This window comes from Garra rufa, chromosome 18 (assembly GCF_049309525.1).
Source record: "Garra rufa chromosome 18, GarRuf1.0, whole genome shotgun sequence".
Taxonomy (NCBI): Eukaryota; Metazoa; Chordata; class Actinopteri; order Cypriniformes; family Cyprinidae; genus Garra; species Garra rufa.
In genome coordinates, this window is record NC_133378.1 from 32,682,001 (window position 1) to 32,697,788 (window position 15,788).

The window sequence follows — 15,788 nt, forward strand, 5'->3', positions numbered from 1 at the left end:
GCTTTTTTGCCTTTTTGATCATTTTGTAAAGCTTCAATACAGATTGTTTAAAGGATAACTATTGCCAAAATGCAACCTGGGCTGTTTTTTTTTTTTTTTTTACTGTAAACGAGACAAACTTATATCTAAAAGCATAATTATGACAAATGAGCTGTTTTTGAGATTGACCGTGATTTCGTTTTGTGGTCAATGGCCGGTGAATGGGAGTACTAGGGGCATAACTTTGAGCGCATCAAAATCGATATTTTTACAACACTAAGAAGGCTCGACACACCATGAAACTTTGCTCGAAGTATCGCCTGGGTCTCTACACATGAACTCCAGCATTGAGAACATTGTTTGTGTACACAGAGTTTACTAAAAAGAAAGTTTTTGAACAACTCACATTCACTGTTTGAGTTTCCGCTCGCGGCCATCTTGCCAGTCAAGAAGTGTCGATCTCCGAATACGAGGATAGATAGCTCCTAAAGCATATTTCCATATAAATGCACGGCTAATTCGTTGTTTTGTCGCAAGTGAAAAACAATATTAACCTTCTAGTTGTAAAAAGAGCCTCATATAAGCCTAATATTTCGTCCTATGGAGTCCATTCATTCGCATTCGGAGATCGACACTTCTTGACTGGCAAGATGGCTGCGAGCGGAAACCCAAACAGTGAATGTGAGTTGTTCAAAACCTTTCTTTTTAGTAAACTCTGTGTACACAAACAATGTTCTCAATGCTCGAGTTCATGTGTAGAGACCCAGGCGATACTTCGAGCAAAGTTTCATGGTGTGTCGAGCCTTCTTAGTGTTGTAAAAATATCGATTTTGATGCGCTCAAAGTTATGCCCCTAGTACTCCCATTCACCAGCCATTGACCACAAAACGAAATCACGGTCAATCTCAAAAACGGCTCGTTTGTCGTAATTATGCTTTTAGATATAAGTTTGTCTCGTTTACAGTAAAAAAAACAGCCCAGGTTGCATTTTGGCAATCGTTATCCTTTAAGCTTCAAAACCGCTGCAAAGTACAATCAGGACAAACAGTAAACATACAGCAATTTACCAGGGAAAAAATGCAGAAAAAGACTTGTTAGAATGATAATTGAGAAAAAATAATTCAAAATTGAAAAAGCCTAAAATTACCACATAAAGACGGATAACATTATGTACCTGGACAATGTCTCTCTCAGCAAAACGTCCCCTGGAGGACACCCTGACCTCATCTCCATCCAACTCCTCCATGGCTGTTACATTAACACGAGAAGAGTTACATCACATATCATATTCCTCTTTTGAGAGCATCTCTGTTTGCAGTGCCATAATCTCACCATCAAATTCAGCAGGGCCGACTCCCACAATTATGATTGACATGGGAAGGGATGCCGCCTGTAAACAAGGAAGGGGCAGCAGTATGTGATTGGTGCCCTGCTAAAAAGATTATTGTATTTACAGAACACGGTGAAGGTCTACAAGCTAAAAATGACTCACGGTGACCACGGCTTCTCTAGTCTGCACCATGTCAGAAATGACCCCGTCTGTGATGATCAGCAACACAAAGTACTGAGAGCCATCTGTCACCTCCGACGCGCACCTGGGGATTGACAGTACGTTCAGAGTTAAAAGCCTCTATATTTAAGCAAAACAAGAACATTAGTTCTCAGAAACTAAGAAAAATGATCTGTTGCACAAAAACTGGAACATTTCCAAGTAGTTGCTATGGTATTATAGGTGATTTTCTAACTGAGATTATGATTTTGTGTTCTAGCCTATTACTAGAAATACCTGATAAAGTCCTCATTATTTTATCTAAGCCTTTTTCTGAACTTTCCTTATTAAATCAGTCTGTTCCTTCCAGTCCATCGACCCTAAGAACCACCTCCAGTTATTGTCTCAGTCACGGCACGTACTGTAAGAAGCGGTGAGCCGAGAGAGGAGACTCGTACCAACTCTGAAAAGTTGACCACTTCAGCCGCGGCCGATCAATATCTGCCTCTTAAAGCACCTCTGCAGTTCTGGGAGTTTGATTTTCTTCAGATTGAGAGATTTAGCTGGATTTAGAAAAAGCCTTGAAACTGACAAGGCCAATTAAAAGCCTCTTCGCATGTGTGTGCAAGGTTTAGATCTTTTGTCATGTTGTGTGACGAGCGCTGCATGGTATGTGTGATATTTGAAGCAGATCAGAGATTCATTTTTGCATTCAATCCCTACATTATTGTTCTGTGCCAAATTTTAAAGAGTACTAGCTATACATGTTTCTGCTTTATTTTATTATGATTCACTGACACACTGACATAATAAACCTCATTATGTAATGAATTTCTGTGCACTTTCATCGCACTGAACTTAATTTGGTTTATTATTTTTTTAAAGCAGAACAATAAAGATGTATAATTATTAAATAAAAAAATTAAGTAGACTATAATAGTTTAAATAAACAATGTTAGCCTTAATGTGACAAAGGCAAAATGGCACCTAAATAAATAAATTAAATTATGTATGTTAAATGTAATACATTATTATTATTATTATTTAATCTACAATGTAAACAGATTTTTATAATTTGTAAATAAAACAAAAACAACAAGAAAACACTATTTCATGTTTTCAGAAAATATTATATCATTCTTAAACATTTATTAGGTGCTTTACTCACCTTTTAAATAAAAAAATAAGCAGAGTATAAATAAATAATGTTGGCCTTAATGTAATAAAGGCAAAATTGCAACTAAGTAACTAATAAACTAATCAAATATATGAATAAAATTTTGTATATTAAATGAAATAAATTATTATTTAATCTACACTGTATTTTATAAATTGTAAAACAAATAGAACAAGAAAATACTATTTTATGTTTTCAGAAAATATATCATTCTTAAACATTTAGTTGGTGCATTACTTGCCTTTTCTGCTAAAGTAAATGTGAAATTTACTAGAATATTTATGAAATATTCTAACACAAATGATCACACTGAAATTAATTTAGTTCGATTTTTTAATCAGAACAAAAAATAAATAAATTAAATTAAAGAAACAAATATTTAGAGTATAAAAGTATAAATAAATAATGTTGGCCCTAATGTACTAAAGGCAAAATGGCAACTAACTAACTAACTAACTAATCAATAATTAAATAAATAAAGTTTGTTAAATGTAATAAACTATTATTATTATTATTATTATTATTATTATTATTATTATTAATAGCAACAATAATAATAATAAAAATAAATCTACTCTGTAAAAATATTTTCATAATTTGTCAATAAAACAAACAAAACAAGAAAATACTATTAAAATATAAATAAAATATTATATCATTTTTAAACATATATTTAGTGCGTTACTTACCTTTTCTTTGTAATTAATTGTAAAAATCTACTAGAATATTTATTGAATATTTATTACTTGGTTAGATTTTTTTAATCAATACAATAAAGATAATAGTATAATAGAATTATTAAATAAAAAAATAAGAAGTTAAAGTAAAATAGTATAAGTAAATAATGTTGGCCTTAATGTAATAAAGGCAAAATAGCAACTAGCTAACTAACTACCTGGCTAAATAAATAAATACAATTCTGTATGTTAAATGTTATTATTATTATTATTAAATCTTCATTGTAAAAAAATAATTTTATAATTTGTAAATAAAACAAATAGGACAAGAAAACACAATTTTAAGTTTTCAGAAAATATTATATCATACTTAAACATTTGTAATTAATTTAGAAATTTACTAGAATATTTATTAAATATTCTTACAGAAATGACCGTATTGTCAATTATTTATTTAAATAATGTTGACCTTTAATATAAGCAAAAATGTCAACTTTAAATCAATATGTCTGTTAAATGTAATAATTTACTATTATTATTAAATCTTCAATTAATATTAATTTGAGTTTTTAAATAAATAAATGCATCGTTTTGTTAAATATCTATTTCTCTAAGACATTTCCCCTAAATATCTTGCACCAAACCCTATATTTCATTATATCATATATATCATATTTCATTATCACAAAACCATTTTCCAACAGTATCTGACCCTAAAAACGAAATCAGTTATTTTTGCTACTGTACTTTTGACACTTTATATAAACGACCTCTCTTGTGACTAGCGTTCATGCCGTGATATTTAAATTTCAAATGTTAATGTGCGCATGGCTTCACATCACAACCATACGGATTCCTACAATGACCCATTTTTCCAGCTGAGTCTCAGTAAATATGGGAGACTGGAGAGGGCGCTTTGTGTTGTGAGCTCTGTCTACATAGCAGTACATCTAGTGTTTCAAACCAACAAGAAAAATCCTGTTTTTTCAAGATATGTCCCTTTAAATCTGTTTCTTTTTTTTCTGCGTGGTAAACATCTGAGCACGACTGCATCTGAGCAGCAGGTACACTGAGTGAAGTGTTAGTCAAGCGCAGGATTCTGGAGGAGTCTTTGGAGCGCGTGTGCTCCAAAGTGCATTTGTGTGGAGAGAGGACAGGCTTTAGAGTGAATAACAAGTGGATAGTGACAGTAAGGAGTTCAGCTCGCAGGGGAGACAGGAAAAAAAAAAGGAGCAGGGCAGAGAGACAGAAAGAGAGCTCAACCTCGTGTCAATTGCAGGAGGACTGTTTAGCTTACTGTGCCACCTGGTTGATGACAGGGGCAAAGTTGGTGGGGCCGTAGAGCTGCACTTTCCGGAGACAGTCGTAGTACGCCTCCAGCACGCCTTCGATGCCGACGCAGTTTGCATTCTCGCAGTCGGAGTTCTACGAGGTCAGAATATACACGCATTTGAAAAGATCTCCACAGGTTCATATATAACACATGAGGAATTACGCCAGTCGTTTCTGACTCATACTGGACTGCGGCATATTTTACATTGTTACATGCTATGTCCAACCTAAAAATTCATGACAGCATAGTTTAGCTTCAATAATGAATACCATATCTGTGTGGTTTGTGCTTTAAAGGGATAGTTCAGCCAAAATGAAAATGCTGTTATTATTTGTCAATCCATACTTGTTCCAAATCTTACTTCATTCTGTGGAACACAAAATAAGAGATTTGAACTGTTCTTGTTTATACAGTGAAAGCCAACAGGGTCCGATGTTGTCCATTTTAGAAAAGAATATTTGTAAAAATAAATATGGCATTTTTGGGTGAACTATTCTTTTAACCATCCAACATTACTGTTGTGTTATTGTGTGTGTGTGTGTGTGTGTGTGTGTGTGTGTGTGTGTGTGTGTGTGTGTGTGTGCGTGCGTGTGTATGTGTGTGTGTGTGTGTGTGTGTGTGTGTGTGTGTGTGTGTGTGTGTGTGTGTGTGTGTGTGTGTGTGTGTGTGTGTGTGTGTGTGTATTTTTAACTCCATAAAGCCTATTGTATCATATTTGATGCACAAATTTCCTTTAAATTATCAAAATGATTAAATCTGTTGTGCACAATCTGCTACATGCCCTCTGTTGTTTGAGTGTTGGTTTAAATATTTTTAGCAAGCAATTTTAGTATCATTCTTAAACTATTGTTTAAGCTGTTGTGAAATCTACTTATTTTTATAAAGTTAGAATAAGAATATTAAAATAACAATAGTTTTTATATTGCAAGTAATATGTGACCCTGGACCACAAAACCAGACACAAAGGTCAAAATTTATACATCATATAATAAATATGAATAAATAAGCTTTCAAGCCATTGATGTATGGTTTGTTAAGATAGTACTGATATTTGACAGATTTGAAAATATGGAATCTGAGGGTGCAAAAAAATCTAAATATTGAGAAAACTGCCTTTAAAGTTGTCCAAATGAAGTTCTTAGCAATGCATACTGCTAATCAAAAATTATGTTTTGATATATTTATGGTAGGAAATTTACAAAATATCTTGATGGAATATGATCTGTACTTATTATCCTAATGAATTTTGGCATTTTTGAAAAATCTATCATTTTGACCCATACAATGTATTTTTGGCTATTGCTACAAATATACAGATGCTACTTTAGACTGGTTTTGTGGTCCAGGGTCACATATTTCAAGATTAACACTTGCTTGACTAAAGTATATGTATATATATATATTTTATGAATTGTAAACAAAACAAATACAACAAGAAAATACTATTTCATGTTTTCAGAAAATATCATATAATTCTTAAACATTTATTCAGTATGTTACTTGTTACACTGCTTTATCTTCATAACTATTTGTGAAATTTATAACCAATTTCTGAGTGAAAATTTTTGCTGCACTAGTTTTTATTTGATTTTATATTTGTGTATCTCTACTGTTTTTAAACAAATTTTGAATTCTTTTTGTTAAGTAGTCTGTTTCACTAAGACATTTTATTCTAAATTTCAAAAAGTATTATTGTAACTTCATAACATGATGTCACATGGACTATTTTATCGATGTCCTTACTACCTTTCTGGGCCTTGAATGAGTTAGTTGCGTTGCTATCTAAGCAGGGTCTGGAAGCTCTCAGATTTCATCAAAAATATCTTAATTTGTTGTTCTGAAGATAAATTAAGGTTGTATGGGTTTGGAATGACATGAGGATGAGTAATTGTCAGAATTTTCAGTTTTGAGTAAACTATCTCTTTAACAAAAGCTCACTTGCAAACTGCTTTAAAGGTTTTTTTTTTTATATTTAGTCTAAAGTTTCAGAAAACTTCCATTCCCAAAAACCTGATTTTTCTAACTATTATTTCATATGTCAGGCTTTACAGGGTTAATGATGGCTCTTTTCAAGCTGTTACTCACCAGGGGAAAAGCATGAGAGATCTTGCCATCAGGAGGGAGTTTAGCTCCAAAGCCGTAGGCAGGGAAGAGTTTGTCACTGTCATAATCCTGGATGATTTCCCCCACGGCTTTAAGGGCCATGGCGTATGCGTTCAGCTGATACGGGTTCATGTAGTGGAGCGATGTCGGCTGTGATGGGTTTCCTGCATTCAGGTATCAATCAATACAAGTTTAGACACAAGAGCCAAGACATTGTGGTCACTTGCATCAGTGCCCAGCTCTAAATCTAAAATGGACATGAGACAATCACATGCTACACAAACACAATTGCTTGTGTTGTTGTATTTCAGACAATGAAGATGGTCTTACCATTAGAGGCGGTGAAGTCTATGGCTACAGTGAAGTTGAGCTGTGTCCTGTTTTTAACATTGAAAAGAGTCACAGTCAAAATTTGTAACCAATGCAGTATATACACATACACTACCAATCAAAAGTTTTCGAACAATAAGATTTTAAATAGATCAAATAATTGCAGCCTTGGTGAGCAGAAAAGACTTCTTAAATAAACATTAAAAATCTTACTGTTCAATTCTCACTGCCTGGTAGTGTAGACTAAAATTTAGGTTTGGTCAGTAAGATTTTAAGAAATGAAGATTTTTGTTCAGCAAGGCTGCGTTAAATTGATTAAAAGTGACAGTAAACACATTTATGATGTTACAAAAACTAAATATTTTATTGAAAAAAAAAATACAATTTCTATTTAGAATGCTTTTGTTTTAAACATCTACTAAACATCTATTCATCAAAGAATCTCCCAAAAAAAAAAAAAAAAAAGAACACAGTTTCCACAAAAATATTAGGGCTGGGCGATTAATCGAAAAATAATCGAAATCGACATTCAGAACCTATAATCGTTAAAATTTTTCCAGGAAGATTATTTCAATTACTTTCCCTTTAAAAAACACTAGCGCTCCGTTCCGTTATTCCACCGACATGTCGATGGAGAGCTTAAACAGTATTTATACAGTAAAAAGTATTTACAGGATATACAAGAGTAATTTTATTTAGAGGCGATACTGCTTAGTTTCTACTTTTAATATGAAAAACATTGAAAATTATTTATTTTGTTTCCAATAGTGCAAGTTATTTATTTTCACTAATTTAAGAAAAATGTGACTTTTCGTTTTAAGCAATGCTTGCTTTAATTTCAGTTGTTCAACACTGATGTTCAATTAATAATCATAGATCGTAGATAGTGTGTTTCCTTCAATTATTTTAAAATCAAGTAATGCACCCTTCATCCAAAAATCTCTCGCTTGTAATATGTGAACATATTTACTGTACAAAACTTGTCAGTGAACTATGAGGGCAAAAAAATAAATATTATATAAATATAATTAAATATAATTTTATTAATAAATAAAATAATCGTTCATTAATCGTAATCGGGTTAAAATGTTCAATTAATCGAGATTTTGATTCTAAGCCAAATTGCCCAGCCCTAAAAAATATTAAGTCAAATTTAATATAAATTTTAAGACTGGCAAAGGATAAATTACATTTTAATAATATATTAGACATATTAATATAGAAAATATTAAAATTGCTAAAATTAAAACCTTGGGTAGCAAAATCATTAAACAAAAATCTTACAGACTCCAAACTTTTGGTTGGTGGTGGTGTATACAAAGGCTACTAGTTAAATACTTCTCTTTTATTCATTTATTTATTAATTTATTGCACATTACAAATATCATCATTAGCATATGTTAAAAAATTTCATTGAAAAACTTCAGAATATCTTAGTATTCATTTTGTCCCTCTTTTGTTTTAACGACAGCAGCACTCGAGCTGACATGAACAAAACCAGATCCGCATTATCCATACTTCAAAGGAAGCAAGACACCTGACCTTTAGTACAAAGGAGTGCGCATACTCAATGTCACACATTTGATTAGTACCCTAGAAATAATCCACAGTCCAAATATTATAGTCCAATATAATATAATATTCATTTTAATCAATTTGCATTTCTTTGTTAAATGTTCAAAATACTAATACTTTGTTTATTTCCAGATTTAGATTCAATTGACTTTCAATGTGTGCTCTTTTAGCTTTTGGACGCCACTGTATATGCATATTTATAATAGACAAAAAAAAAAATCTATAAATGCATATTTACATTGCTAATCAAAGTAAACTTGAATTTAAACTTCTGAGCAAATTATTAAAATGCTTCTCTTTTAACCTGGATACAGTATCTGACAAAAGTGAGTATACCCCTCACATTTCAACAACCATTTTAGTATATCTTGAGTGCTGCCAGCATTGCTTTAAAGGTTGCAGAAGTAGAAGGTCAGCTTGTCAGTGCTCAGACCATATGCTGCACAATGCAACCAGTCGGTTAGCATAGGCGTCATTCCAGAAGGAAGTGTCTTCTGAAGCTTGCTCACACGAAAGCCGGCAAACACTTTGCTGAAGACAACCTGTCCAAGAGCATAAATTACTGGAACCATGTCCTGTGGTCTGATGAGACTATAAAATAAACTTGTTTGGCTCAGATGGTGTCCAGCATTTGTGGCGATGCCCTGGTGAGGAGTACCAAGAAAGTTGTGTTTTGCCTACAGTCAAGCATGGTGGTGGTAGCATCATGGTCTGGGGCTGCATGAGTGCTGCTGCTTCTGGGGAGCAGCAGTTCATTGAGGGAAACATGGATTCCATTATGTACTGTACATTCTGATTCAGCACATGATGCCTTTCCTCCAGAAACTAGGCCGAACGGCAGTTTTTCAACATGATAACGATCCCAAACACACCGCCAAGATGACAACTGCCTTGCTGAGGAAGCTAAAGCTGAAGGTGATGGGATGGCCAAGTATGTCTCTAGACCTGAACCCTACTAATGGGGCATCCTCAAGCGTAAGGTGGAAAAGCACCATGTGTGTAACATCCAGCAGCTACATGAGGAGTGGAAGAGGATCCCAGCAACAACCTGTGCTGCTCTGGCCAATTCCATGCTCAGAATGATTAAGGCAGTGCCAGATAATAATGGTGCTAACACAAAATATTGACACTTTGGACAAGTTCACTTAGGGTGTACTCACTTTTGTTGCCAGCTATTTTGACAATAATGGCTGTATGTTGAGTAATTGTCAGGGGACAATAAATCTATACTGCTATACAAGCTGCACATTGACTACTCTAAAATATGTGACCCTGGACCACAAAACCAGTCATAAGGTTAAATTTTACAAAACTAAGATGTATACATCACATGAAAGCTCAATAAATAAGCTTTCTATTGATGTATGGTTTGTTAGGATAGGACAATATTTGGCTGAGATACATCTATTTGAAAATCAGGAATCTGAGGGTGCAAAAAAATCTAAATACTGAGAAAATCACCTTTAAAGTTGTCCAAATTAGGTTCTTAACAATGCATATAACTAATCAAAAATTACATTTTGATATATTTACAGTAGGTATTTTACAAAAAAAATCTTCATGGAACATGATCTTTACATAATTTCCTAATGATTTTTGGCATAAAAGAAAAATCAATCATTTTGACCCATACAAAGTATTTTTGGCTATTGCTACAAATATACCCCAGCGACTTAAGACTGGTTTTGTGGTCCAGGGTCACATGTATCAAAGTTTCATTTCTATAGTATTGTCCCTTCAGAAGATATACTGAAATGGTTGCTGAAATGTAAGGGGTGTACTCACTTTTGTGAGATACTGTATGTTGAATCAGTAAATAAATAAATATTTTTGCTGTTTTATTTAAAGATATAAGCATATGTTTTTATCAAGTCAAGACATAATTAAAGGGCCAGTAATAAAATTAATTAAAAGACAAGCATATGGCATGGCATCCTGGTGTGCTAAATCACTGCCTTGAATTTAGTTTTCAAGAAAGTAATATGTGATGTTTGCTTTAGAAAGAAATAATAAAAAATCACATTAAATTAACACATCATATTGACAACCCTAATTTTTATATGATCGATCAAACTGTTTACCATTACTGGGTTCAGACTTGACGCACATAACCAGAACTAGGTTATGATGCAAACATATCCCTCACATTCCTATAATGCATTTCATTACCATTTTTATTCTATCCTATCTGTCAGTTTTCAACACGCATGGCTGAAAAAATGAATGGCATGTGAACTGCCCTAAAAGCTCAATGACATTAAGATCCACTCTGGTTTATTGGTATTGTCTTGAAAGCAAGATATTCAGATTGACTAACCAGCTGCTCTCTAACCAGTAAATCTGCATCTTTCTCCCGCCTAATTTATCCAGGGACTTTTAAGGGGCACTCACCCGCCTCGAATGAAGTCCACAAATGTGTACTCGGATTCCACTTTGAAGGACAAAAGTGTTACCTAGAGAGAGCGAAACGGAAAGAGAGAGAGAGGAGAGATAATGGAAGTCATTATGAAAATAAATCAGAAAAGGAGAGCGCTTGACAGGTAATCCATTCACACGTACCGTGCCAGAGTTGACGTATTTCTTTTTCCTGCCTTTCTTCTTAGGATTCAGAACCTGAGAGAAACAAAAAGACACCCATCAAGCATGGCTGAAAGGAATATGACATATTTCTGAAGTGTCCTCATATGTTTTTTTCTTTTATGATTCATGAAACATTTTTGGCACTTCATGAATACGGCCCACGTTGTTGTCCCTTTACTTTTTTGGAGGCATTAGAAGCACATGTTTTATTTTTTTATTTATTTAGCTAAATTAGATATGTTAGATGAACTAATCTAACATAAAAATGATCATTGCATGAAAAGTAATGTGTTTTCAACACATTAAATGTGTGTCTTTACTTTCTCTGTTGTATCTAACAATGCAAATTAAACAACAATGACCATTTGGATAATCTGTTGAATTTATATTCAAATTTAGCTAGTAAAAAATATTTTAATTAACACATTTTAAGTACTGAAAAAATATTTAGCTGTGTGCCACATTTTTGTTTAATAAAAAATAAAAACATTCATATAATATTTTTAATAGAAGATTTGCAAGTCTAATTCTGTACCCTGCTCAAGGTAAGTTTTTTTTAGTCACATCAAAATAACTATAAAGGTGCTAAACGAAGAAAGACATTATAGTTAACTAAAACTGAAATTAATATTGATACTTGAAATAAAATATTGATAATGATACAATATCAAGTGATTTATTATTTCAGCCAGGTGCCAATATATTCAAATATCAAACAGTGATTTTAAACAATAAAAATATTTCAAAATGTTAGTTTTTTTTTGCACTTTGGAACAAATAAATGCAGTGTAGGTGAACAAGAGACTTCCTAAAAAAAAACTTAAAAATCTTACTGTTCAAAAACTTTTGACTGGTAGCATACATATTTAAAAAAAAAAAAAAAAGAATGACAAAACATGTTGTACATATTTATTTAGCTAAATTAGATATGTTAGATAAGCTGTTATCTAACATAAACATAAATATTATCATTGCATGAAAAGTAATTAGTTTTAAACACCCTCTTTTGACCAGTATTCACTTTTTTTTTGTTGTAAAATTTAGATTTTAAATCACAAGAATAAATTATATTTTAAAATATATTCAAATATAAAACAGTGATTTTAAACAATAAAAATATTTCAAAATGTTACATTTTTTTTGCACTTTGGAACAAATAAATGCAGTGTAGGTGAACAAAAGAGACTTCTTAAAAAAAACTTAAAAATCTTACTGTTCAAAAACTTTTGACTGGTAGCATACATATTTAAAAAAAAAAAACTAAGAATGACAAAACATGTTTTACATATTTATTTAGCTAAATTAGATATGTTAGATAAGCTGTTATCTAACATAAACATAAATATTATTATTGCATGAAAATTAGTTTTAAACACCCTCTTTTGACCAGTATTCACTTTTTTGTTGTAAAATTTAGATTTTAAATCACAAGAATAAATGACATTTTAAAATATATTCAAATATAAAACAGTGATTTTAAACAATAAAAATATTTCAAAATGTTACAGTTTTTTTGCACTTTGGAACAAATAAATGCAGTGTAGGTGAACAAAAGAGACTTCTTAAAAAAAAAACTTAAAAATCTTACTGTTCAAAAACTTTTGACTGGTAAAAAAAGCTAAGAATGACAAAACATGTTTTACATATTTATTTAGCTAAATTAGATATGTTAGATAAGCTATTATCTAACATAAACATAAATATTATTATTGCATGAAAAGTAACTAGTTTTAAACACCCTCTTTTGACCAGTATTCACTTTTTTTGTTGTAAAATTTAGATTTTAAATCACAAGAATAAATTATATTTTAAAATATATTCAAACAGAAAACAGTTATTTTAAACAATAAAAATATATATATAAAAAAACTTAAAAATCTTACTGTTCAAAAACTTTTGACTGGTAGCATACATATTTAAAAAAAAAACTAAAAATGACAAAAATAAGCTATTATCTAACATAAACATAAATATTATCATTGCATGAAAAGTAACTAGTTTTAAACACCCTCTTTTGACCTGTATTCACTTTCTTTGTTGTATCTAACAATAAAAAATCTGGATAACCTGTTGAATTTACATTCAAATCACTGTAGTAAAAAGTTTTTAATTAACACATTTTACATACTAAAACACAATCCACACTGTTGTATAATTCATAAACATATAAACAATTACATACAAAAATATAGTATTTTTTGTAAAATCCTTCTTTACTTTTAAGAATTGCAAGTCTAATTTTTTACCCTTTTCAAGGTAAGTGTTTTTAAATCACATCGAAATAACTAAAGCTAAAGTGTTGAGAAATGACTGTGTGTTTCACCAGAACTCAACATTTATTTGTACCAAACAATGTTTTTTACCTCATAAACATTAAACTGGCTCTGTCCGCGAGACAGCTCTCTGTAGCTGGTGGTAAACTCTCCGATGAAGTCATGACTGAAGAAAAATGAAAGCGTTTACTTGAGCGAGGAATAGTTAATGAACATTGCACGAGCATGCTGAGAAGAAATGATTTTGGCTAATGAAAATTTGACTGGAGTTATTCTTGTTATGCAGGATAATTTATGTATTCATAAACACAATATTTACTACCCACGAGGGGGAACGCAAGCCACGAAAAACAGCGTACCTTCCATCTCGGTCCCAGTCGTAAACATCAACCTTCACTGTTCTGGAGAGATCACAAACAAATCAAACCTCACAGCAAGTCAATATCTAAAATTAAGTGCAGACAGGCTGAATTTTCTCAAAAGGTCAGAGTATGACAGCAGCCCTGTGAGTCCGCAGAGCCAGTCCAAAATAACACCCGCACCGGCCGCTGCCTCACTCCAGCTGACTGCTGGGATTATTCCGACTGCCACAGTGACACAGCTGCCCGTTTCCACAGCTCACGGCACCAGCGGCGTCTCGTTTAAACACCTCTGAGCTTGGTATACAAGTCTGAGGGATGCTTTAAAGGTGCTAGAAAAAATCTATTGCTCTTAAAAATCATAGACTCCTAATAAAAAGTCAAAGATGATTTAATAGTTAAGGACATAAAAACAAAGGCACTGGCTCTCAAGAATCTGATGCATAAAATCAACACTGTATCTTTACTCGTATCATACATTTATTAGGGCTGTCATAATTTTTCGCTATTTTTTAACACTCTTATTGCATTTATCCAATACAGTATTCTAACTCTTATTAAACGAAGAAAGACATTATTGTTAACTAAAACTAAAAAAAAATTAATTAAAATCATTAAAACATTTTTGATATTTAAAATAAAATAAGTTAAGTGAAATAAAATGACATTAAAAAATATTATGTTTGTTTATGTATACTTCAACTTTATGTATAAAAATGACTGAAGCAAAAATTTATAGAAACTATGTGGATATATATTTACAAAAATACTAAAAATGACAAACCCACATCACATACTAAAACTTTAAAACAAAAATGAATAGAAATTATATGGATATATATTTTAAAAAAATTCTAAAAATGACAAAGACACAACACAATCACAAATATTTTAAAACAAAAATTCATAGCAACTACATAGATATACACTGCCACTGAAAAGTTTAGGATAAGCAAGAATTTTGCATTTTACATTTTTTTTAAAGAAGTTTCCAATCCTCATTAAGCCTGAATTTATTTGATCAAAAATACAGAAAAAATGTAATTATTGTGAAATATTATTTCAATTAAAAAAAAAACTGTTTTCTATATGAATACATTTTCAAATGTAATTATTCCTGTGATACAACGCTAAATTTTCAGCATCATTACTCCAGTCTTCAGTGTCACATGATCCTTCAGAAATCATTGCTGATTTATTATCAATGCGGCTTAATATTTTTTTGAAACCTGTGATACTTTTTTCAGGATTCTTTGATCAATAAAATGTTAAAAAGAACAGCATTTATTTAGAATAGAAATGTTCAAAGTTTTATCCTTGTTTTAAAGAAATTAATATTCTCCAAGGATGTGTTAAATTAATAAAAAGTAATAGCATAGATTTACATTGTTAGAAAATATTTATGTTTTGAATAAATGCTGTTCTTTTTAACTGGTTATTCAAAAAATCCTGAAAAAAAAAAAAAGAATCACAGGTTCCAAAAAAATATTTGGCAGCACAATTGATAATAATAAAACAGCATATTAGAAGGATTATGTGACACTTAAGATAGGAGTAATAGCTGATGAAAATTCAGCATTGCATCACAGAAATTAATTATATTTTCAAGTATATTAAAATAAAAACCATTGTTTTTTATTGTAATAACATTTTGCAATATTATTGTTTTTTTCCGTATGTTTGATCAAATAAATGAAGCCTTGATGAACATAAAAGACTTTTAAAAACATTACAAGCTTTTGAGTGGCAGTGTATATTTGAAAAATTACTAAAAATGACAAAACACAATTTCTAACAACTTGAAAAAAAAATTGATAGAAACTATATAGATATAAAAAAATTGACACACAACATACTAAAACTAAAAAAACAAAAATTCATATAAACTATATATAGATATATATTTAAAAAAA

At 31.4% G+C, this 15,788-nt stretch overlaps 1 protein-coding gene across 1 annotated transcript in view; it reads right to left on the bottom strand.

Annotated features, from left to right (window-relative positions):
* cpne9 (copine family member IX) overlaps positions 1-15,788 on the bottom strand; it is a 67,590-nt gene that overhangs the window by 5,793 nt on the left and 46,009 nt on the right. The window contains exons 11-20 of the mRNA XM_073823123.1: positions 13,876-13,917; positions 13,607-13,682; positions 11,223-11,276; positions 11,055-11,116; positions 7,089-7,135; positions 6,741-6,922; positions 4,620-4,747; positions 1,472-1,574; positions 1,312-1,369; positions 1,154-1,227 (exon numbers count right to left, since the gene is read on the bottom strand). Coding sequence (XP_073679224.1) covers positions 1,154-1,227; positions 1,312-1,369; positions 1,472-1,574; positions 4,620-4,747; positions 6,741-6,922; positions 7,089-7,135; positions 11,055-11,116; positions 11,223-11,276; positions 13,607-13,682; positions 13,876-13,917 — 826 coding nt within the window. The remainder of the gene's footprint in view (positions 1-1,153; positions 1,228-1,311; positions 1,370-1,471; positions 1,575-4,619; positions 4,748-6,740; positions 6,923-7,088; positions 7,136-11,054; positions 11,117-11,222; positions 11,277-13,606; positions 13,683-13,875; positions 13,918-15,788) is intronic.